We start from the raw sequence: 26582 nt of genomic DNA, 5'->3' as shown, positions 1-26582 counted from the left end.
ATGGTCAAAGAGTACAAACTTCCAATTATTGTACATATAGGTGGAGAAAAAGTAGTACAGGTTGAATGCAGTAGTAGTAGTACCGTGTTTCCCTGAAAATAAGACATCCTCCGAAAATAAGACCTAGCGCATAAAAAGATAAGATCCCCTGAAAATAAGACCTAGCACAACTTTGGAAGAAAAAATTAATATAAGACACTGTCTTATTTTGGGGGAAACAGGATAGTAGTAGTAGTAGTAGTAGTAGTATGATAGAAAGTGGAGAACTATCAGATACTCTATGTTTAGTTCTTTCTTTGTATAGTTAAAAAGCTTAATATACTGAAACTTATATAGTCATCAGTCCAACAAGGACTCATGGATCTTTGTTCTTTGGTAGCCTTTGGATTCAAACTGATGACTTTTCTGTTTCTTCAAAGAGCCCACTGCTCTATCCTGGGCTTAACAAAGGCTTAACCCACTCTGCTCTTGGAAACATCACCTAAACACACAATGATGCCAAAACCGGTTTGGCTCAGTGGTTGAGCATTGGTCTGCGGACTGAAAGGTCCCAGGTTTGATTCTGGTCAGGGGCATGTATGTTGGTTGTGGGCACATCCCCAGTAGGGGGTGTGCAAGAGGCAGCTGGTTGATGATGTTTCTCTCTCATTGATGTTTCTAGCTCTCTCTCTCCCTCCCTTCCTCTCTGTAAAAAAAATCAATAAAATAAAAAGATACATTAAAGACACAACAATGCTTTCAGCTTCATTTATTAAGAGAAGACTGTGAGAATCTGAGTTTCTATTTTAAGTCATTGGGATTTGGTGGACTACCCACTCCAGATTCATATAAAGTCCAACAATTTATCTGAGGCAGGAATGTATAGGCTGACAGTTGGTGTTCAATATCTTCCTAATTACTACCAGTTTTCGGGAGCTCATAACCTCCCAGGGCTACAGGTTCCAAGTAAGACATATTTGCTTCTTAAAATTTATTTCTTCAACTGAGTCAGCCTATGTATTCTGTGACTTCTTTTGACATCTAAATCTTCATGCCCAATACCTCTCATTAAAGACTTTGAATAAGATGTTTTCTGACATTTCCTTATAGAATGCAATCTTTTCTTTACACACAGATCAATCAATCTTATGTTTTCATCTAAAATGTGACTTCTTCTTTATTTACTAATCTACTCACAAAATATTATTGAGTAGCAAATCTGTGCCAAATCTTTGCTCGGGGTTCAGAATATATAGATTTCTAAGGGAGGGATGCTACATTTCTATGTCCTGAAACAAAATAGGAAATTCTAAGTATAAAGTTGTGCTCTCTAAACTTTTCATCTCAAGGTTCAGAATTATAAACAAAAAAACAAAAACAAAAAAAGGTAGGCAAACAGATGGGAGATAAGGATATTGGCCTCCGCCTCTTTCTTTTAATCCCCATGCAAGCATACATAATAGATAATTCCCTTAGTATTAATCTTGACAAATTGGATTTGTGTGGCCATGCAAACCCTCATACACCATCTTCCACAAATGCATCATGTATTTTTATCTTCTGACTTCCTTATCTTCTCAGAGACTACTGTTTAGTAATTATATATTTTTATTTCTAGCTGTCTCTATCTCTATATATATGGCTATACATATTTAGCTTTGAAAGATGATTTAAATGCCCACATGAGATGGAGTATGGGAGGTTGGAAACTACCAAAGAGGGAAATATATAGCGAGAACCATCTATTGTTTCCCATCTCTGCTCTCATAATTATCTCTGACAAAAAAAGTTGTTTTACTACTAGTTTTTCTTTGGTTAAAAACTTTATGCTTGAACACATTTTATTTCCAAAACTAGATAAAAATACTACAATAAAATAAGATTATAGACCAATATCCTTGACAAACATAAATGCAAACATCTTCAACAAAATACTAGCAAACCAGATCCAGCAAAAAGATCATAAACCATAATCAAGTGGGATTTATTTCTGGAATGCAAGATTGATACAATATCTGCAGATCAATGAATATAATATAATACACAAACAAAATGAAGGATTAAAAAACACATGGTCATATCAATAGATGAGTAAAAGCATTTGACAAATACAACACTCATTTATGTTAAAAAATCTCAGCAAAGTGGAAATAGAGGCATCATACCTCAACATAATAAAGGCCATATATTGATATTACAAACCAAAAGCTAAATTATACTCAATGGAGAGAATCTAAAAGCATTTCCTTTAATATCAGGAATAAGATGGAGATGTCCACTTTCACCCCTCCTAATCAACACAGCACTTAAAGTCTTAGCCACAGCAATCAGACAAAAAGAAGGCACCCAAATTGGAAATGAAGAAGTAAAGTTGTCATTATTTGCAGATGAAATAACACTGTAGATAGAAAACCCTAAAACTCCACCAAACCAAACCAAACCAAACAAAAAAACTGCTAGAACTGATAACTGAATTCAGTAAAGTAGAAAAATACCAAAATAATATTTAGAAATAGGTTGCATTTTTATACACCAATAATGAACAACAGAAAGGGAAAGTAATAAAACAATTCCATTTCAACTGTACCAAAACATAATACCGATGAATAAATTTAACCAACGAGGTAAAAGATCTGTACTCAGAAAATTACAAGACACTGAAGAAAGAAAGAAAAATAGATATACATAAAGGAAGCATATATTGTGTTTGTGAATAGGAAGAATTAACATCATGAAAATGTAGTACACTAAGCAAATTATAGATTTAATGCAATCCCTGTAAAATATTAATAGTGCTATTTCAAAGAACTAGAGTGAATAATCCAAAAATTTATATGGAACTGCAAAAAGTCCTGAATAGCCTCAGCAATATTGAGAAAAAAGAACAGAGTTTGAGATATCATGCTGCCTGATATCAAACTATATACTACAAGGCTATGGTAATCAAAACAGAATGGTAGTAACATAAAAACAGATATAGATCAATGGAAGAGGAAAAAGAGCCCAGAAATAAACCCACGTCTATATGGTCAATTAATATTTGACAAAGGAGGCAAAAACATACAATGAGATGAAAACACATATTCAAGAAATAGTGTTGGGAAAATTGGACAGATACATAAAAAAAGAAAAGAAAAGAAACTAAACCACCTTTTTATACCATACGTAAGGATAAACTCAAAATGGATTAAAGACTTAAATGTAAGAATCAAGTTATAACAATCCTAGAAGAAAACATAGGGAGTAAAATCTTGAACATTTAACTTAGCAATATATTTTTCTGATATATTGTATTTCCTTGGGCAAGAAAAACATAAAAAACAATGAAAACAACCACCACCAAAAAACAAATCGGACTACATCAAACTAAAAACTTTTTGCATAGCAAAGAAAACCATCAACTAAACTAAGAGAGAATCCACCAAATGGGTTAATATATTCATCAATGAGATATTTGATAAGGGGTTAATATCCAAAATTTATAAAGAACTCATACTACTCAATCCCACAAACAACCCAAATAAAAAATGGGCAAAGAACCTGAATAGAGATTTCTCCAAAGAGGACATATAGATGGCCAATAGACATATGAAAAGATATTCAGTGTCACTAATCATCAGAGAAATGCAAATTACAGCTACAATGAAATATCACCTCATATCTGTCAGAATGGCTAACATCAATAAATCAACAAACAAGTATTGGCAAGGAGGTGGATGAAAGGGAACCCGTATGCACTGTTGGTGAGAATGCAGATTGGTCAAATCATTGTGGGAAGCAAAAAATTAAAAATGGAACTGCCTTATGACCCAGTGATTCCACTTTGGGGGATTTATCTGAAGAAACCTAAAACAAGAAATTGAAAGAATATATGGAACCTTATGTTCATTGTAGCATTATTTACAGTAGCTAATCATGGAAGCAACTTAAGTGCCAAGCAGTATATGAGTGCAGCGTTTTTCAACCGTGTGCCGCGAGATGTTGCCTGGTGTGCCGTAGGTGCAGACAAGACAAGAATTTTATAATTTTTCACTATTTTGTTTACTTAATATTTCATAATAAAGTAATTATAAAATACTTTCTTTGTGTTTATTTGATTCCTATTCAAGAGAATTACTTTATATATAGTCAATATAGGCACAGAGTTAAATTTTTTAACATTTTCTAATGGTGGTGTGCCTCGTGATTTTTTTCATGAAACAAGTGTGCCTTTGCCCAAAAAAGGTTGAAAAACACTGTATGAGTGGATAAAAAAGCAATGGTATATACCCTGTTTCCCCGAAAATAAAACAGTGTCTTACATTAATTTTTGCTCCCCAAGATGCGCTAGGTCTTATTTTCAGGGGATGTCTTATTTTTCCATGAAGAAGAATACAGTACACATTTATTGTTAAATGAAAATAAAGGAAATTTATTACCTGTATACGGTACAGTAGTGCGGTAGTTGTCAACACAAACCAGACAAACTGTGAATCCTACAGTATTAAGAATTTACTCATTTATTCAATGACAATCATGTCATCATCTTCTGGAACATCATCATAACAATCCAATTCCTGAATTTTCTGGTGAATTTCTTGTGACTCCATTTCTTTCAGAATCAGTGGACCAAATCTCTCACGTTTAGCCTAGGGGGGCCTTATTTTCGGGGATGCATTATATTTCACTCAGAAGGAAACCTGTAAGTAGGTCTTATTTTCGGAGGATGTCTTATTTTTGGGGAAACACGGTAGTATATACAATAGGATGAAATCTTACCATTTGAGACAGCATGCATATACCTATAGGGTATTATGCTCAGTGCAATATTACCCATCAGAGAGAGATAATTACCATATAAGTTAACCTATATGTGGAATCTAAGGAACAAAACAAACAAAATTGAAACAGACTCATAGACATAGAGAACAAACTGGTAGTTACCAGAGGGGAGGGGCATTAGAACTTGATGAAAGAGGTGAAGGGATTAAGAACCACAAATTGATAGTTACAAAATAGTCATGGGGACGTAAGTAAAGCATAAGGATTATAATGTAGGTACCAAAACATTATCAATAATATTTTGGTAACTACGTATGGTGCCCGTTGGGATACTAGAAGTATCAAAGGGAACACTATGTGAATTCTATGATTGTCTAACCACTAAATTGTACACTTGAAACCTATCTATCTATCTATCTATCTATCTATCTATCTATCTATCTATCTATCTAAAAGCCTAAGTGACTGAATGACTGAAAAACCGGGTGACGGGTTGCTATGATGCTCACTGACTACCAGGGAGCAAACACTCAACACAGGAGCTGCCCCCTGTCCCCCTTCCCTGGTGATCAGTGTGCTCTCATAGCGGGAGTACTGCTCAGCTGACTGACCCAACCCAACGGATCACCAGCCTGGTGGCAACCACTCACTTCCTCAGTAGTCCTGCAAGTCCAATCTCTGGAGAACGGGCCAGGCACCAAAAGATTGGCATGCCACTGGCACGATCCTGACAGCGCTACCAGCCTCCTGGAAGTTGGTCTCAGGTACCATGGCCGCTTCCCTTCCTTAGATACTCTGCAGGGAAGAAATGATATAGAAGCAGCAGCCAGGTGGCTCCCAACAACTGGGATGGATCCAGATCCCTGGCTGGCAAGGGCGTCCCACCTGGAGGGATGATAACATCCAGACTATCTCCCCCCCCACCCCCCCCCACCCCCTCCTCCGCCACACACACACACACAGATGGGCGCCAGATGCAGGCTCAAGGCTAATGAGGCTGCTGGGGTGGCGCAAGCTTCTTTCTATAGGGACTGACTGTGGCAGGTGTAGTGGGGCCAGAATGAGCAGGAGCTGCAGGTAGGAGTGGCAGGCAGCGTTGGACTGTCAGTTTTGCCCCAATCTCTGCAGGCCACGCTGAGAGACCCCACCTGTGCATGAATTCATGCACTGGGCCTCTAGTACAAAATAAAATGGAAAGAAAAGAATACTCAGAAATAAAAAAAACTTCTAGCTTGTTTCTTTTGAGCATAGTTGGGACAGGTAGAGTGCTTTAAAATAGCAGAAATTTTAACAACATACAAATACACACAAAGAGCAACTGGAATTTCTGTCCTTCTTGGTCTTTGTCAGACAGAAGTTGGTTTCAGTTTTTGTTTTAGTGAGGTTCTCTGTCTTAGGAGACTCTGCAAGGAAGGGGTAGAGAAAAGTAGACACATATCAAAGACAAAGCCCAGACAGTCTCTATGTGAAGTGCTCACAGTCTCTGGAGTGTTAAGCACAGCTGGCTCCTGGGAGGCATGACTTAGCACCAAAAAGGAGGTGGGGATGTAATCTGCAGGACCCTCAGGGTTGGGAGCTCTGTGTCAGAGTGGTCCCTCAGAAAATAAGCCATAGTCTTCCATGAGCCTCTTAGAACCCTTCTCACATGCAGCAGTGTTTACTTCCATATCCCTTTGGGAGAAGAGTGAGGGTTTGAGGATAAAGGCAGTGGCTCTCCTCCCCACTCCCTCCCTCCAAAACATCTATCACTGGAATATAAAGGCTGCATTGGACCATGGACAGAGCTGGACTAGCAGAGACAGGAAAGAGGTGACAGGTGTGGTGAGTGGGAGATGATGGGGGCACCTCAGTTACTGCTGGCATTCAGTTCTAGTCTTAGGCATCAGCTTCCTGCCTGCTCCCTATTTCTTTATTGCCTTTACGTTGGCTCTTCAATTGAAGAAGCATTAAGTCTTGACAGTCCAACCCAAATACTATGAATACATACTCCAGACAGGCGTCTTCAAACTACGGCCCGTGGGCCACATGCGGCCCGCAGAGGAGTCTGATCCGGCCCGCCAGGTTTTTTGGGCAGTGAGCGCAGCCGAGGTGTTACAGTAGGAATTAGTAGTTCATATAGTCCGGCCCTCCAGCTCTCTGAGGGACCGTGATCTGGCCCCCACTTTAAAAAGTTTGAGGACCCCTGCTCCAGACACTCCCTCCACTATAGATTTTTGCCTCCTTTCTATGCCAAACACTGTGATCAACTCCAAGCAGTTTTAGCTGATTATACCAGCTTGGATCATGTCACTTCTTACATATCATTTCTCCTCCCATCCCACCAATATCCCTGTTCCAATTAGGAAGCTACTGCATTAGTCAGGAGAGAGAAAATGAAGTCTGAGCTAGGAAGATGCAGGGAGAGGTAGAAATACATTTCCTATTGGTTCTTCCACAAACCACATCCTTTATTTTTTTAATTTTTAATTTTTAGTTTTTAATTTTTTTATTTTTACAGAGAGGAAGAGAGAGGGATAGAGAGTTAGAATCATCAGTGAGAGAGAATCATCGATCAGCTGCCTCTTGCACACCCCCTACTGGGGATATGCCTGCAACCAAGGTACATTTCCTTGACTGGAATCGAACCTGGGACCTTTCAGTCTGCAGGCCAATGCTCTATCCACTGAGCCAAACCAGTTTTGGCACAAACCACATCCTTGAAGGACCTTAGGTGAGTGACTATTTTCCAGATTATCTTTCTGATAACCCTCTTATGATAGAAGTGTAGACTACAAAATATATGCCAGTGTTGAGTACTCTCTGTCCATGGAGACCCATTTAAGCACTTTGGGGAAAAGCAAAGAAATAGAAAAGTCCTCTGATCTTATATGGACATTTTGACTTCAGAAACATAGAACAGGCAGGATAAAACATTCACTGCAAAGCAGGTTCCTATGTTTTGGATGTTTGGTAAGAAAGAAGGCTTCATATACTCCCCTCTTCTGAGATCCTTATTCTAGGAGAAATATATATATATATATATATTATATATATATTTAATTATATATATAAATAAAATTATATATATAATTATATATATAATTTTACTTATAATTATATAAATATAAATATATATTTATATAATTTTATTTATACTTTTGATTAATCCTCATCTGAGGATATTTTCCCATTGAACTTTAGAGAGAGTGGAAGGGAGGGAGAGAGACAGAGAGAGAGAGAGAAACATTGATATGAGAGAGACACATTGATTGGTTGCCTCCCACACACACCCCAACCAGGGCCAAGGATCGAGCTTGCAATAGAGGCACGTGCCCTTGACTAGAAACTAAGCCAGGACCCTTCAGTCCATGGGTCAACACTCTATCTACTGAGCCAAACCAGCTAAGGCTGGTAGGGGTATATTTTTAATGTGCTTCAACAGAAGTAAGGGTCATGTGTTATTGGATATCCTGTATTTGGGGGGAGAAATTGTTAGAACAGATAACTTTTTGTTTGTGTGAGGAAGAATGGATTGGACACAGGGTGGTTACTCATGTTTAGTAGGTAAAGAGAACAAGTCAGGGAGATGTAGAGACTCAGAAGTAAAATAAAATATGTTCAGTTTTGTTAAAAAAAAAAAAAAGCATATTTCCTGAGGGTGATAGTGCAACAGTCATTTATAGACTATCTGATCTGTACCCGGCACTGAAGATATAACAGTGAGAGAAAAAAAGTTCCTGCTGCATTTCCTACAAAGTCAAAGTGCTTTGTTCTAGCAAAGATGTTCAAGACAGAGAAAAATACTTTAACTTAGAAGATTTGATTCTGAAGCATGTCACCAAGGTTGGTTTGGTTTCTTAGAATGTATCTCCTGGTTGAATGTTAAATGGGAAGATAGCCTATTATTGGATCAGCTAGGGATATCTGAGCATAGTGAGAGGACATTTTCAAGTCTGGTTGTCCATTCTTCATTTGGTGAAATATTCAACAAAAATATATACTAGAAGCTGCATTTATAGACGTGAATAAGGCGGACCCTTTATTTTACAATAGGCTGATGTTTGTGGAAGGATAGCAATGGGAGCCCAAAGACAGAGATCTGCACACATTTTAAAACTCTTGTTTCTGTAGTAAATGGGACACGATAGTGTCTTGAATAAGTGTTGCGGTGATTGAAGTGGAGTAGGCAATTTTGAGATATTTTATGGAGGCTGACCCAATTGGACCTGCTGATGGATTGAATATGGTGCAGGACGTAAGGGGTAGATAATAATTCTGGATTGAACAACTAGTTGGAGAGGATTTTATGTACTGACATATGGAATGCACATAGAGGGATGAAGTCAAGCATGATAGGCTGAGATAGCTGTGAAACTTATGTGGGGATAGTAAATTAAGAGTTCGATATATTAGCTTGTGGCTAAAAGGGAAGATATGATATAGAAACATATTTTCATAGTGTTGGGAGCTGATAACAAAATTCATGGTAAAGAAGTAGAACACTAGAAAGAGGATGATTTAAGAACATTTCTGAAGCAATATTCTTCTTTCTCTTGTATATTTTGTTTTCACTTGTTACTGGGTAAATTCTCTTCAGTTTAATAACATGTCTTTTTCTCTTCCTTTTTAAAAACAATTGAATACACACACACACACACACACACACACACACACACACACACTCTCACACACACAGACACACATCTTCACTTCCCTCTGCAGCTGCCCCTTTACTGTTTGCCTTTGCAGAAACCTGAGCCAATTAACAAATTTCAATTTCTCATTTTTCTCACTGAATTCCATCAAATCTGGCTTTGCCGTCCTCCACTCTAGCAAAATTTTTCTTACCAAGGTATCCAACCCATTGCACTTCTAAATACAAGCCCATTTTTTGTTTTATTTTGGAATTATTTGATTTATTGGTAGCATTTAGCACGGTAATAATTTCCACCTCTTTAGTCCGCTACCTTCAATAACTTATCAGGACAACACATCATCTTGGAAACTTTTCTGATGTTTCCCACTCTCAGTCTCTTTTGCTGACTCTTCTTCCATCCAGCTCCTCTCTCATTTTAAAAAATATTATTATTTTAAATATTTTTTATTGATTTCAGAGAGGAATGGAGAGGGAGAGAGAGTTAGAAACATCAATGATGAGAGAGAATTATTGATTAGCTGCCTCCTTCATGCCCCACACAAGGAACTGGGCCAAAACCAGGCATATGCCCAGATTGGGAATCAAACCATGACCTCCTGGTTCATAGGTTGATGCTCAACCACTGAGCCATGGTGGCCGAGCCACTTTTGATTTTTTTATATAACTTGATATTGCTTTCCACAGTGGCTATCTCAATCTGTATTAAATACATAATCTTATGTAATGCTCATAAAAACCACAATAACTGAATTCTATAAGAGAAAAATGGCTGTGTAAAAACTGGGCAACTCCAATGTTTAAGGATTTGACAGAGGAGAAAAATCAACAAGAGAAGAGGGAAAGATGAAAGATTAACAAAGGGCACTAATATGGAAGTCAGAGATCAGCTTTGCTAAACATGAGTTCAGTGATGAAAATGAGGGAGCTAGAAGACTGGAGGGAGAGCCACATGAATAGGGAGCTTAACATAAATTTAGATGGAAGAGAACCAGAAGAAGAGGATCCTTATTTTCTTAGGAAGTTGGAGGTAGGGCTATATTTACAGAAATTTGTGGATGGGGAAAGGACCTGGAAGACATATCTGAGAATAGCTCTCTCTAGTAGAACTTCCTACAAGGATGAATATGTTCTGTATCTGAAAAATCCAGTATGGTCCCACTAGTCACGTGACTTTGGGCACTTATAAAATGTTAGGCATAACTGAGGTATTGAATTTATATAAATTGCTGCATGTGGCTAGTAGCAGTCCTATCCAATAGTGTAGTACTAGAGAAAATATACAAACTGTGCAATTAACAGGGACATTAGAAATTGCAGGCTTTATTCAACTTATACAAGCACCCAAACCTGAGATTTCAGGACAAGAAATTGGCTTTTGTGGTTGTGAGCTTAGCTTGATTATCATGTATTTTGGTACCAATGTATGTTCTAAAGAAATGCATTTGTTTAGACATATTTCTACTTCTTTTAACAGGGTATTCCTGACATCACTCCAAACACAGAAAACACTACCTTCTCTCCATTCCTTTATGAAAGCTGTTTTGTGATATCAGTTCTAATCATTTTTAACATTCTATCTACTCAATGAAAGTTAAAGTTCCTTGAGGTAATGAAACATGGGTTATGCTTTTCCATTTCTATGAGGCCTAATAACTGATTATGTTTAAGGTCTAGCAATGAAAATAAGAGCTAATTCTCCTAAGAAGGTATATATAGAAGGTGAAAGGGCCCATAAAAACTGACAAGGGGACTTTCCAGAAGTCATGTCAGCTTCCAATATTACCTCAACCCATCCAGCTGTCTTCTTGTTGGTAGGAATTCCAGGTTTGGAGCACCTGCATGTGTGGATCTCTATTCCTTTCTGCTTTGCCTATATTCTGGCCCTGCTAGGAAACAGCACCCTCCTCTTCATTATCCAGGCTGATACAGCTCTCCATGAGCCTATGTACCTCTTTCTGGCCATGTTGGCAACCATTGATCTAGTCCTTTCTTCTACAACACTTCCTAAAATGCTGGCTATATTTTGGTTTAAAGATCGAGAGATCAACTTCTATGCCTGCCTGGTCCAGATGTTCTTTCTCCACTCCTTTTCCATCATGGAGTCAGCGGTGCTGCTGGCCATGGCCTTTGACCGTTATGTGGCCATCTGCAAGCCACTGCACTACACCACGGTGCTGACCAGGCCCCTTATCACCAAGATTGGTATGGCTGCTATAACTCGGGCTGTGACACTAATGACTCCACTCCCCTTTCTGCTCAGACGCTTCCACTACTGCCGAGGACCCATGATCGCCCATTGCTACTGTGAGCACATGGCTGTGGTAAGGCTGGCCTGTGGGGACACTCGCTTCAACAATATCTATGGCATTGCAGTGGCCATGTTTATAGTGGTGTTGGATCTACTCTTTGTTATTTTGTCTTATATCTTCATCCTTCGGGCAGTTCTACAGCTTGCCTCTCAGGAAGCCCGCTACAAGGCCTTTGGGACATGCGTGTCTCATATAGGTGCCATCTTGTCTACCTATACACCTGTTGTAATCTCTTCAGTCATGCATCGTGTGGCTCGCCGAGCTGCCCCTCATGTACACATACTCTTGGCTATCTTCTATCTGCTCTTCCCACCCATGGTCAACCCCATCATCTATGGGGTCAAGACCAAACAGATTCGTGATCATGTGCTCAATCTATTCCGGAGAAAGGCTAAGTAGATGCATTCTTTTTTCCTTACTCACCAATCTGAGTGGGTGGTGGATTAAAGCATAGAGGAAATATTTCAAGTAGGAGAATTGCAGAGTCTCCATGTTTGTTAATTCTCAATAATGACAAGGAAAATAAAGTGCTAATCTCACAGATCTACCAGTAAAAACAAAACAGGTATGTCATATAGTCTGATAGCAGAGGTTTGACCTTCCTATTTTCATAGATGCATCACATGGTTAAAGAAAACAAAGAGCCTTCCAAAATGCTATTGTCATATCAGTGAAAGATAGTAGGAATATTGGCTGAGACTGAGTGAACTCTTTATCCAGACTGTGAGTGAGGAATTGAACCCAAATTTTGTTACCAAAAGGCTAAAACCACTTATAGTACTGGAAATAATTCCTTATCTCTTTTGATAAGTGGTTTTCAGCCTCTGACAATCTTTAGCTACTACTGTTGTAGTGGCTTTACAGTTGGACAGCTCCTTTTTTAAGGATACTTATTCCTTCCATTAAGTCAGTTCTTTTCTGACCCATAGTAATGGTCAATTCCTTATTGCACAATTAACAAAGGAGTCTTGGGATATCACTTTATAAAAAATTATATTATGGTAATTTACTTCTCACATGCATATGCCTTTTGTCTCCAAAATCTTTACTAATATTTATTATATGAATTCATAGAAGAGCTGAATAGACTGTGGCAATGTACTCCCCTCTTCAAGATGAGACTACTGAAGCTCAAGAAGAAAATAGTTACAATATGTAGTTGTGATAGGTTATTCTTGTTCACAGATATTTACTATCCTGTTCCTTTCTCCCTGAAGGGGAATTTCCTTACTCTAGGGATGTTAATTCTTCCTATGGCTTCCTTTGGCCAATGGAATTTGAATGGCTTTGAAATGTGTCACAATAACCAGAAACTTGGGGCCTGGATGAGGCTGGTTGACCTATTTGGAAATGTCTTTTGTGTGAAGTGTATCATTGGGCATGTGGAGGTATTATTGATATGAGAAAATGCTAAGTAACTGATTTACTGTCTGAAAAGGGATTTACTATGGGGAAAGGGAAGGAGGAAGAGACTGAACATAAACTGTGCACCTATGGATGAGGACAATGGGAGATGGGGAGGGGACGGAGGGTGGAGTGGGAACCTGGTGGAGGGGGAAAAAATGAGGAACCTTTGTAATAATATGAACAATAAAGATTGATTAAAAAAATAAATTAAAAAAAATGTGTTTGCGTGGTTTGACTCAGTGTCTCTTGCTTTTCACCTCTGCTACAAAAATCAGTATGTTTCTCACGAGTTTTTTCCCCCTCCAACCTAGACCCATGATGAAGAGAAGATACACAGAGCACTTATGAGTCTAAATCACTGCCTGGAACACAGCCACAACTGGCCCTCAGTGTTCATGTAACAGGAGCAAAGAAGGTTTTGTTGTTGTTGTTTTTTCTGTAAACTACTGAGATTTCGGAATTGTTTTCTGGGATGGTGAGTTCTTTCTTGCACTCCAATCAATGTCAGTTCTTGCATGACAGTTCAAGATTCCAAGTACTTAAATAAAAAAAGAAAAAAGATGAAAATCCACTATTTCTTTGTCTAGCATATCCTGAAAAAGAATTTCACTTCTCTGTCTGCTTTTGTCTCCTTATAAAAACTCTCACAATTGAACATTAAAGAGTAAGACTGATCATTCTGGTCAGTTAGCACAGGGTCCTATAGCTGGAATGAAGGTATGAGCATTAGAAAGATTCAGAGTGGACACTGCCACAGACTTGTGGGGATGTGACAGCAATCTCATTCAATCAACAGTATCTGAGAATCTATTGTAGTAGAAGGAGGTCATTTCCCACAGGTAACAATGTGAAGAAGCACCAAATTACAGCACAAGATGTGTCTGGGGTCAGAGCCCAGATAAGATACAAGGAAGCAGGGACAGTCCTTTCCCATGTGACTGGCCACGATGGTAATTTATAAAAACCCATTCATCCCCTACTGCAGTTTTAAATCTAACATAAGGAAGAGGGTGATAGGAAAACTCCTGGGGAAATTTTTGAACCTGTATCAGACTAAATTATATATTGAAATGGACTATGAAATAATTAAAGTGGACTGGATTTGGTCAGAAGTGCTATCTTCTATAACACTTTGATTTTATTTTTACTCTAAATCCTATTGTGAAAACAAAAACATAACCCTGAATCAATGACATATTTTCACAACTAAATCTGTACTATAAATTTTCTGTTTGCTATACAAGGAACTATTTAGAGGTACTTAGCCTTTTACTGTCACAAGACTAGTTATGTGAGTATCACTAATTGGAAAGCCAGAGGTGTACATGAGTGGGTGCTGGGTGGCCAAGGAGAACAGAAGAAAGCGGGCTCTGTTATGGCTTTCTACAAAGAAGCCAAGAACAGAGTTTTCCAGAGTGGAAGCTGGTGTATTTCTAACTGAGGCACAATTACAGACATTATCTGTTTTTCCCAAGAACTAGTTCCAGCTACTCTTCTGCCTTATTATTCTTCTTTGGGCCTTTTATTGCACAATAAAATACTATTATTTTTAAGAGGAAAGTTGTTTTTTCTTTATGCCAGGCACTGGCATTTTAGATTCATTATCTTATTACATCACTAGAGGCCCACTGCATAAATTTGTGCATGGATGGGGTCCAGCCAGCCAGCCCCAATCAAGGTGAATTCGGGCTGGGCCTGTTGGGAGGAGGAGATCAGTTCCTACTAGGACCAATCAGGGCTGAGAAGGCTGGAGGGAGGGGCCATGAGCAATCAGCCAGCAGGCCCTGCCCCTGATTGGGGTTGTGGAGTAGGGCAGGCCATGGGGAGGGCTGTGGGAAGTGGGTTAGCTGGCCCCACCAACGAAAAGTGTGGGGGGTGCCAATCAGGGGCCTGTGGCCTGGGGGAGGGGCCATGGATGGTTGGCTGGCCAGTCCTGTCCCTGATTGGGGTGGAGGAGGCCAATCAGGGGTAGGGCCAGCTGGGGGAAGGGGCTGGCTCCACCTCTTGATCAAACCGGTTTGCTGGCCACAGTGGTCATAGTAATGACGAGCCACTGGCTTTTTATATATGCAGATTATGACAAACCCATAAGGAGTTAGTATCATTTTCAAGGAGAGGAAACTGAGGCTTAGATTGTGCAACACATCCAAAGTCTGACAGTTATTGATTCAGATCCATCTCTGTCATTACTGTAATTCCAGAGCCCAAGTCCTTAACCACCTGTGCCATATGACCCTTTACAAATAATTATAAAAATGACTCCTCCCTCAACTGCTTCCCAATTTCACTTTTCTATGAAGTCTTGCAGACTCAAAAAAGACTGATGAGAGTGTCCTTTACTCCCACTCTGGGGCGGGTGATAAAAAGGGAACAGAGATATTTGTGTGAAGAAGTAAGATGTTGGCTTTGAATAAGAGAGAGATTCAATTATTGGACTTCTGTCAGCTCCCTATACTGCATTCACCACTATGCATTCCCTCCCATCTTGTTCTGAGATAACCCCTTCACCATGAAAGAGCCCAGCAATGAGTATAGTTGACAATGGAATTAAATGCTCTACTATAACCAAGTTCACGCCTTGAGTCTGATAGGAATGGATGTTGTCACGGGTGCTTATCCCTGTATCCAGGACCATACAGACAGATGGCATTTTCTCTTCTTTACCCCAATCATTCAATGGCATCCACATAAAGAAGCTAGAGTTGATTGATATTTGGTCTTGATCTAAGGTAGACCCAGCAGATTTCCAAAGAGAAACACTTTACTGTGAGGTTTCTGAGAGGATTTGGTCAGAAATTTAATTACATTTAGAAGGATTAAAACTAAGTCCAGATTAAAAGCCCTAGATCTCCATATATATTCTCTGCTTACACAGTAAAAATGAACTTTAAGCATTATGTCAAAGAGCCATTCCATGACAAAATTTTCTTGTCATTTCCTCAGCATCAGTTCTAGTGATACTTTTTCTTTTTTCTCTCCAAAGCCTAGGATCATGATCAGGAGATATTTTGTAAAATAAGCTTCTATCACTGAGATTTTTATAGTATCTCTTTATCGATTCCTACTAAAAACATTTGGCACTAAAATTATGTTCATAGAACACAGCCTTTTGTAAGTGGGCTTGGTTTTGGCACTTCCAGGGCCCTTGATAAGAAGATGGGGGAAGGATCAACCCTCATTCCAAAACAATGGAGAAAATATATATATGAGCCAACCAACCTTAGATTTAGGAATAGGATTATAAAGAAATAGAAATTTGAAATTAGCTAAATTTTAGAAAAGAGTTTGAGATATCCTAAGTTCCTAATTTTTCCTTTTTTGGGGTGTGTGTGTGGGGAATGGTAGGCAAAACAAGGAGGTAAGATGTGCATTTTAAAGTCTAGAACTGAAATAGACATGTAATTCTGAATAACTACAATTAATAGTGATTACTTCATTTCATTTTTCATGCATTAACATCATTTCTTAGATTTCTTGCCTGGAATAGTAATTTAATTATGAAATTTCTATGATCAAGAAAAAGAAAAGGGTTAAAATAATATAAAATAAATAAGTATGAAGCAAGAATTCACCAAAGCCGAAACCAGTTTGGCTCAGTGGATAGAGCATCGGTCTGCAGACTGAAAGGTCCCAGGTTCGATTCCAGTCAAGGGCATGTACCTTGGTTGTGAGCACATCCCCGGTAGGGGGTGTGCAGGAGGCAACTGATCAATGTTTCCCTTTCATCGATGTTTCTAGCTCTCTATCCCTCTCCCTTCCTCTCTGTAAAAAAAAACCAAAAAAACAAAAAACAAAACTGGTGTCTGAAGTTATTTCAAGGTTTGTATCTACCAATGTGTCTCTATTCTCATCGCCTTTACTCCATTCTCTACCTAATTCTTTTAAGTCAATCCCACTGTGACCTTCTCATGTCCTTTTATTATTTTAGTATAGTTGTTGTCCTTCATGTATGCCATTTCAAGGGCTCCAAAATAAAATCCCAAATTATCCTTTTGTCTCCTCCCATCTGCTTCCAATGAACTCTATCATTAGGAGAAGATGTGGGATATTACATTTCCATATATCTATTAAATGGGGGAAATTATCTGGCTTGAGGACTTTAACTCCTATGAGCAGTAAGGTCCTATTAGGTTAAGATTTCTAACATTCATATTGCCTCCATTCTCAACAAAAGGTCTTTTCTGGGGCAAGCCAAAAGGATTGGGAGAGCTTGCCAACACAGTTGGAATTTTCCCAGGCCTTTGCTGACAGAATTTGTACATAGTCTTCAAGAATGTATTAGGGTAGCCTGGCCAGTGTTACCTAGTAGTTGTGTGTTGATTGACTCTTGAACCAAGAGTTCACTGGTTTGATCCCCGGTCCGGGCACATACCCAGGTTGCAGGCTAGATCCTGAACAGGAGGTGTACAGGAGGCAGCCAGTCAATGATGTTTCTCTCTCATCAATGTTTCTCTCTTTCTATTTCTCTCCCTTCCTCTAAAAACCAATAAAAACATATTTAAAAAGAAGGTGTTGGATAATTTTACCTTCTAGAAATTGTTCAAAACATTCTCCAAAGAGAAACTAGAAATCCTTTAACCAAAAAACATCAAAAATAAAAATAATCCTAGTTCTGTGGTTGTGCATAATTTGATGAAGTCAAATAGGAAAAGGGATATTGTAGTATAAAAACTTATTTCTTGATTTCTCTCCACTGTCATATGTGTTGGATGTTACCCTCTTCAGAAAATCCATGGCCAAACAGAATATATTTTAGCATTTGTCATAGACCCTTATCTCCACAACTCCAGTAAGACCCAGTTGCATGGGCCTTATTGCATTGGCTGCCTCAGTCAGAGCCTTTTCCTTCCATCACCAAATATCTACCTGCCTTATAGGTGCAGAATCGTCACTTGGGATGAGCCCCTGCTTTGAGAATGTAGAGAAGTCTCTCTCGAATCTTTCTGGTACGGACAGCATAGACAACTGGGTTGAGGACGGGTGGGATTAGGAGGTAAAAGTTGGCCAAAAGGATATGGATATGGGGAGGCACATGATGTCCAAAACGGTGAGTGAGAGAGGAAACAGCAATGGGGATGTAGAAGACAAGGATGGCACAAATGTGAGAACTGCATGTCCCTAGGGTTTTAAGCTTAGCCTCAGGGGTGGCCAGTCCCATTACAGCTCTGAAAATCATCACATAGGAGGCAGTGATGGCTAATGAATCCAGGATCAATACTAGGAACCCAATACCCATTCCATAAAAGTCGTTGACTGTTGTGTCACCACATGCAACAGTGACCACGGCCATGTGCTCACAGTAGGAGTGGGCAATGATCTGGGTCCGGTAAAGGGACAGCCTCAGGTGAATCATCAGGGGCAGGGGTCCAATGTAGAGTACTCCACGGAGGAGGGCAGCCAGACCCAAGCGACTCACCACTGTGTGGGTGAGCACCAAAGTATGGTGTAGTGGGTCACAGATGGCCACATAGCGATCAAAAGCCATGGCAAGGAAGATGCCTGACTCAACTGTGGCAAAGCAGTGGATGAAGAACATTTGTGCCAAGCAAGCATCTAAGTCAATGCGGTGGGCACCAAACCAGAAGATGGCTAGCAGTTTGGGCATGGTAGAAGTTGACAGGACCAAATCAATGACAGCCAGCATGCACAGGAAGAAGTACATGGGCTGATGCAGGCTTCGCTCCACCTTTACCACAGCCAGGATGATGACATTCCCCACCACAGCCACCAAGTACATGGAGCTGAAGGGGATGGAGAGCCAGATGTACATAGACTCCAGCCCGGGGATGCCAGTGAGCCAGAAAGAAGTAGGCACCAAGCAGGCATTGTTAGACACAAACATATTTGAGGGTGTGAAGTAGCCAGAGGACAAAAGCTCTTATTTTTAGATTTTTACTTCTATGAGAAATATTGACTCTGGAAACCGTAGGCTACTAGTTCTTTTTTTTCCATCCTGGGGAACTGATGGAACCTATAATAAAGCAGGATTTTAAGTGCGTTTTTGAAAATTGGCATATGACATATTTACAAGAGACTATGCATAAAAACACCCACTACTGGTAAATGTAGAAACAGGCATGCTCATGATTTCTACTGCTAAATTACCCTACCCCACTGTAGAAGTCCCCAAAATGTTCATCCCCTTCAATGAATTTTGCTTTTGGAAACATTTTTTTTTTTTAAAAGAAATGGAAAAATACAGAAAAGTTCTATGAGCCATGATTAAATGTAAGTCTATGTAATGTGTTTAGCTCAGTGTCTGCATATACTTCTCTTATCACTGTATATACAGTATAGTAACATGGTAACATTAACAGCAAACAATGATTAGCTATTTGTAATTATTGATTTTATAATAATAAAAAGTTGGGAGAAATATATATTCAAAAATAAAGCACTGTTTAAATTCTAGTACATGCATTCAATGAGCTAGAATTATGTTTATAACCTTTTTAGAGCTATAATTTACATAGTAAGATGTTTATATATTTCAGTAAGGGAGGGCATGGCAGGAGGTATATTCTGATATAATTATTTAAAAAGATATGTGTGGCATTTAAAGACACATTTTAATGTAAAAATACACCCTTTTTTGACTTTTCCTTTTGTATGTATATTGTGGTGTTGTTTTTTTAAATGGTCAAGAGCTTTAAAATAATCTTAAAAATTATTAGAACTCAATAAAAAAAATTTTCCTTAGTAAATTGTGCCCTTATATTAGTCAAGTGCAATTCCCTTTTCTCTAAAGGTTTAACACTGATTTGGTTATATTTTCAAATCAAATTGATTTCTTCAAAGATACTTGACATGAAACCTAATATTTCAAAGAAAAAGGTCTCTCATTTATGGCTGCCTAGATTTCTTGGTTAAAAAGATGATGAACCGATATAGTTCCTTAAGAAATGTTTAGTTTAAGGACAGACCCTATTAAACTTTCTGAGAATCTGAGCATTGTATATAATTTGAGGTAGATAAAAGAAGAGGTGTATCTTTTTATGAGCAAATCTCACTGGATGTTTAGTCCCATTATTTGATGATAGTGATAAAAAAGAATAGACTGACAGAGATCAAGAAGTGTGTGATCAGCCGAGACCGGTTTGGCTCAATGGATAGAGCATTGGCTTGGGGACTGAAGGGACCCAGGTTTGATTCCGGTCAAGGGCATGTACCTTGGTTGTGGGCATATCCCCAGTAGGGGGTGTGCAAGAGACAGCTGATCGATGACTCTCTCTCATTGATGTTTCTAACTCTCTATCTCTCTCCCTTCCTCTCTGTACAAAATCAATAAAATATATTAAAAAAAAAAAGAAGTGTGTGATCAATGAAAAGGATCCTGTTGACTGTTTCCTATTCTTTGAAGAGACAAAGAGGTCGGCATGAAAGCACTGGCCACCACCTGTCCAACTCCTTGCTCTTTTGCCCTTTAGGTACCTCTTGCTAAGCATCTAGCAATGGCTCCTATGGCTTCACATCCTTGGGGTGCAGAATCTGAGAGTCTAATTTGCATCCTACTCTGCCTTGAGCTTGACATCCTCATGTTTTCCACCAGATACTCAGCAGAGTCAAGTCTCAGACTTCCCATGATCTCACTCACCAGGGTGCCTTCAAATAGCCATGTTTTTGCTGACAGGTTTCACCACCTTTTGACTTTTATCCAGGCAAATTTCCTCCATTCTTCAAGGCCTGTCGCAGATCACCTCTCCTCTACACAGCCTTCTTTGTAGCTCTAGTCTATACCAGCGTAAGTGGCCAATAGTCAATGCATTCTCCCCAATTGTCTCAAATAAGCCATGCACATTTCAAATATTCTTGTCTAAAACATAAATAGCAAATATATTTTCAAAGCAAATAAGCATAAGAAATACCCCCATGTAACCTCATGAATTCTCAATTCATGCACCAACATGATTTTAAGTTTTTTACACGTTTTCTTATTTCTGGTTCAGGCTTTGGGTGCTAAAAGAGAGAGAGAGAGGAGAGAGAGAGAGAGAGAGAGAGAGAGAGAGTAAGTTTTATAAATTTTAAAATGGTTCATAAATGTTCTCTTATATTAACTCCGACTTTACAATTCTGTGAATTGGGTACTTAATATGCTAATGAGGGAATACATGTATGAAATAATTTCCTTGGGATCAAATAGATGTTTCTGTGAATCTGCCGAGACCGGTTTGGTTCAGTGGATAGAGCGTCAGCCTGCGGACTGAATGGTCCTGGGTTTGATTCCAGTCAAGGGCATGTGCCTTGGTTGCGGGCACATCCCCAGTATGGGGTGTGCAAGAGGCAGCTGATCGATGATTCTTTCTCATCGATGTTTCTAACTCTCTATCCCTCTCTCTTCCTCTCTGTAAAAAAATCAATAAAATATGTTAAAAAAAAGGAGAAGTTTCTGTGAATCTACAGGATAAGATAGAAAAGGGAAAGAGATCTCGGGAGGCAGCAACAGGTCAGGCACCAGCTTCACCATCTTGTAAACAAGTGTTCCCACGCCAGAGCTTCATCTTACTCAGTGTTTGGGAAGTGTCTAGCCTCTTAAGGCCAAGTCATTTTATCGATATTATGAAAAATGAGAATACCAACTGTAAGAACAAGTATAAAGAAAAAACAACATAGGTGTGAGACTCTTGGTACATAGCAACAACTTCTTTTCCCTGGATTCTACTGTTCATGGAGGGGAGAGGCCAGAAATGTACATTCTGCAAGTTGGAATAGTTTCCTGTGTTTCTCTGTTTCATGGAATGTGCTAAAGGATGCCTTAAAAGTCCAGGAATTGTATAGATGGAACAGAGATTTAGGCGGAACAATAGCTAATAAACAATTTTGTCTCATAACAGGGAGGATATATGAAGTGATCTCTGAAAATATTGTGATGAACCACCATCCTAAAGTAGAAAGGGGCCTAATTACTCAACGTAGTGGCTACTCATCACAAAACAATCAATGTTCATAGGATTGAGTTAAACCCTGTCTTATAACTTAGATTTGTGCTAGACCCAGTTTAATCAGCGAAACTGTCTTAGGCTGGGACAAAGAGAATGTGAACATATGTATAAAAATAAAACCCACCAAGTTTATAATTGGCACCTTGAGTGGTGGTTTGATCTAGATTGTGGCACCTAAGTTGTGTTACTTCACCTAGAATATTTCAGAGAAATGTTTTCTGTGTCAGCCTACATAAGGGCACTAGTAACGTTCCTGGACACGAGTAATGTTCTTTCAAGTCCTGGTAGAAGCATTCTGACGGTGGGTCTGAGGTTCCTGAGAGACATTTTGTTATGGTGAAATAAACATGGATTAGAAGTAATAGCCACTTAGGTTCACATACTAACTTCACTGTTCCTGGCTACATGACTTAGGGAATGCAATCTCTCTACCTTGACTTTCTATTCTATTTCCCTGCCTGAAATGAAGGGAGTGATAGCTATGTTAAAAATGCTTGAACTGTGTGTGTGTGTGTGGTCAGATGATAAGTGCACTCTCTTCCTAACCGATCCCTCCCCTCAGTCCTTTGCCCTCTTCCGCAGAAAACAGACACAGTGCTCTCCTTCTTCCCCAGCTCTATGGATAGACCTTAAGACATGGATATAATCAATTGAAGAGACCTGTTTATCGTGTAAGGATCAGCTCAGGAGATCTTGCCTGACTTGAGCAGAAGGCGAGAGGTCACATCTGGCTGGAATTGTCCAGTCTTTCCCTTGTGCTATGGCGAGCACTAGGCAACAAAGCATTGAGAAAACCTTGGGATATTTCCTCTTCCTTGATTCATAATCTAGGTCAAAATTTGCCAAGTTATTTCCTCAACTTTTGACTAGAACTGTGAAGAAGGTAAGCCCTGGATGGACCAAAAGACATATGTGGTTTCTGAAAATTGGAGTGTTTCCAATGACTTTGGTTCCATCTCTGGATATACTTACCCACTGGGGTGCCGTCCACAGAGCTGTAGGCTTTGTTTCTTACAGTGGTCACCTTTTCAGGATGCTTGGACGCATTTAGTTCACAGGCAAGGGGGAGGGCATGGCTCCCATCTCTTTACTATTTTCTCTGCTGTCCCTCCCTCTTTATCCAGATGCTGAAAATAGACAGTTATTTCTCAAGGGCTGCACAGAGAAACCTGTGCCCTTCCCTTGGGACCTTCAGTTATTCTCCTTGGGAGCAATTTTCATTCCTTATCCCATTCCACCTCCTAGGACTAGATGATAAATTTATATTTCTATTCTCCTGATGGGGTTCTTGGCTGGCCCCAGGTCACTCTTCTCTCCCTAAGCCTGAGGTTTTTATTTTATTATTATTATTATTATTTTTAATAAACTAGCTTTATTTCTTATTTTTTTTTTAAAATATATTTTATTGATTTTGTACAGAGAGGAAGGGAGACAGATAGAGAGCCAGAAACATCGATGGGAGAGAGTCATCGATCAGCTGCCTCTTGCACACTCCCTACTGGGGATGTGCCTGCAACCAAGGTACATGCCCTTGACCAGAATCGAACCCGGGTCCCTTCAGTCCCCAAGCTGACGCTCTATCCATTGAGCCAAACCGGTCTCGGCTGCACTTGATTTCTTTATTATAGATTTAAGATATTATTCTATGGGGAAAATTAATTTAATGGTCTTCTGCATATTTCATATGCATAACTCTATAAGTTTTAAAAGGTTATCCTTTTTTTTCTGGGATATTGATTTATTTTTGTTTTTTGTTTTATTTTCAACCACAATTTACATTCAATACCATTCCACACCAGTTCCAGATGTACATTAAAGGGGTTGGAACACCATGCAGACTAAAGAGTGGCCCCCCTGCTGACACAAGCACCCACCTGGGCCAGATCCAGTTGTTTTATTCCAGCTTCTTTCTTCCTCTTCCTTCTCATCTTCCTCCTCTTCTTCCTCCTCTTCTTCCTCCTCTTCTTCCTCCTCCTCCTCCTTCTTCAAAATAACTATTTATTGTTGAAAGTATTACATATGTCTCCTTCCCCCACTCAATAACCCTCTCCAGACTGCCTCCACCCCCACCCCGGGCCTTCAGCACCCTATTATCTGTGCCCATGGGTTATGCATATATGCATACAAGGTCTTTGGTTAATTACCTTCCACCCACCCTGCCCTGCCTTCTCTCCGGGATTTCACACACTGTTCCATGCTTCCGTGTCTCTGGATTTACCCTGTTCATCAGTTTACTTTGTTACTTAGATTCCATATATAAGTGATATCATGTGATATTTGGCTTTCTCTGACTGACTTATTTCACTTAGCATTTCAAAGGGTAAGAGATTCTTTCTTTTTTACTGCTGCATAGTATTCCATGATATAAATGTACTGAACTTTTTTTTTATCCACTCATCTCCTGGAGTGCACTTGGGCTGTTTCCAGATCTTAGCTATTGTAGATTGTGCTGCTAAGAACATAGGGGTGTATATATTCTTTCTGATTGGGGTTTCGGGTTTCTTAATATATATTCCTAGAAGGGGATCACTCAGATCCAGTTATCTTGACATTACTGGCTATATTCCCTATGCTGCAGACCACATCTCTGTGGCTCTTCTGCAACTACCAAATTGTACTGCCTGATCCCTTCACCTTTTTCACCCAGTACCCCAAGCCCCATACCCTCCTGGAACCATCAGTTTTTTCCTTTGTATCTATGAGTCCATTTCTATTTTGTTCATTAGTTTTCACATATAAGTGAAATCATATGATATTTGTTTTTCTCTGACTGGCTTATTTTATGGTTGTCTTGAGAGTTGGCACATAAAGTCAAATTATTAAAGGAAGAAGCCTTACTACATGAACCTTTAACAATATAATTCAAGTCTAATTGATTTGATTTATTGAATACTTATCATTTTTAATATTATACAAGACGTCCAGGTATTAAACATCCTAGCTTACCTACAATTACATTTTCAATTTAAAGGCAGAGCTCAGTTGGTGGTGATTACTGAACCAATTTTCAAAAGCTAGATATGAATCTGTATGGAATGGCATTCCTACGTTACTTGACTGAGGGTATAACATGTGCACAGGCATAAAAAGAATAAACAACTATGTATATTGCAGCAACTGAAAGCAGTTTTACATAGGATGTAAAATTTAAGGTTGGGGAGCAGGTAGAAAGCGTCTAGAAATTCCTAGCTTTTCCTGAGGTTACAGAGAAGTCAGATCCTCTGAAAGGGGTATAGGAATTGAAAATTAGATCCTTTCTGTACTGATTCTATTACATTACCCCTGCTCTGACCATCTGAGCTCCTTATCTGAAAAAGACAATTAGGATGTCTCTTCTAGGCTTATGAGAGCTAATCTCTCTCAAAGACACAAAAACAACAGCAATCATGTTGACAACAAGGATGCTGTTTATTAAGCACCTAATATGTTTGTTTTCTTTTTAGCTTCTTTCCATCCAGTATCTCAATGAATAAAAACTCAATTATAAGAACTACCCAGAGCCGGGACCGGTTTGGCTCAGTGGATAGAGCGTCGGCCTGCGGACTGAAGGGTCCTGGGTTCGATTCCAGGCAAGGGCATGTACCTTGGTCGGGCACACCCCCAGTAGGGGGTGTGCAGGAGGCAGCTGATTGATGATTCTCTCTCGTCGATGTTTCTTTTTCTTTTTTTTTTTTTTTAATATATTTTATTGATTTTGTACAGAGAAGAAGGGAGAGAGATAGAGAGTTAGAATCATAGATGAGAGAGAGTCATCGATCAGCTGCCTCTTGCACCCCCCCCACTGGGGATATGCCCGCAACCAAGGTACATGCCCTTGACCGGAATCGAACCCGGACCTTCCAGTCCCCAAGCCGACGCTCTATCCATTGAGCCAAACCAGTTTCGGCTCTCGTCGATGTTTCTAACTCTCTATCCCTCTCTCTTCTTCTCTGTGAAAAATCAATAAAATATATTAAAAAAAAAAAAAAAAAAGAACTACCCAGAGACAGGCATTATTCTCACTTTATCCTTAAAGCAATGGAGCTCAAAGTTACATAGTGGGTACGTGTGTAGAGAAGGCCTTTGGTAGTAGCTGTGTTGGCTTGCAAACTTAAACCTTTGGTGCGTCAAAGGCCATGTCTTGACATGCATCCTAAAGCGTAATGCCCCAGCAAACCATGAGGATCCTATTAAGATACAAGAGAAACTGCTCTCTCCATTTGGCTTCTCTTCTTTCTATCGAATGGAACGTTAGGTTGGGAAGGTTAGGTTAAGATGTAAGAGAGATGTGCTGCTCAACCCACAAGACCACAAATGTAAACCAAACTGGGGAGAAGTCTGCTGTATCTAGTTTTTAGGGAATAGCCTTAGGGATTTGTCTTAACGTTAGTTCAAGACTCTACCATCACCCTCAAATGCTGTAAGGATATCAAACTTCGTTAGAGATTTGCTTCCAGGCTGAGATCTAATCTCAAGGATATTCTTCATCCCTCCTTTAGAAAGGCCTTTCTGATTTCTATTTGGTGTCCTTAGAATAGCTTCAGATTCCAGGGAGGCCAGCAACGAGCAAGA

General features: G+C 39.4%; 2 protein-coding genes across 2 annotated transcripts; one reads left to right on the top strand and one right to left on the bottom strand.

Moving 5' to 3' along the window:
* The first annotated feature begins 11122 nt into the window (after positions 1-11122).
* LOC118713471 (olfactory receptor 52K1) lies at positions 11123-12124 on the top strand. Its single transcript, XM_036428074.1, has one exon. It carries the CDS (start codon positions 11140-11142, stop codon positions 12082-12084), a length of 945 nt encoding a protein of 314 aa, XP_036283967.1. The 5' UTR covers positions 11123-11139; the 3' UTR covers positions 12085-12124.
* Positions 12125-17980: 5856 nt separating this feature from the next.
* On the bottom strand, positions 17981-18934 carry LOC118712450 (olfactory receptor 52M1). Its single transcript, XM_036426165.1, has one exon. The coding sequence runs from the start codon at positions 18932-18934 to the stop codon at positions 17981-17983; it is 954 nt and encodes a 317-aa protein (XP_036282058.1).
* Positions 18935-26582: the final 7648 nt, after the last annotated feature.

The sequence above is a fragment of the Pipistrellus kuhlii genome, unplaced genomic scaffold, assembly GCF_014108245.1.
Source record: "Pipistrellus kuhlii isolate mPipKuh1 unplaced genomic scaffold, mPipKuh1.p scaffold_m20_p_9, whole genome shotgun sequence".
Lineage (NCBI taxonomy): Eukaryota > Metazoa > Chordata > Mammalia > Chiroptera > Vespertilionidae > Pipistrellus > Pipistrellus kuhlii.
Note: the sequence above shows the minus strand (reverse complement) of the source record. Positions and strands in the feature narration are given on the sequence as shown.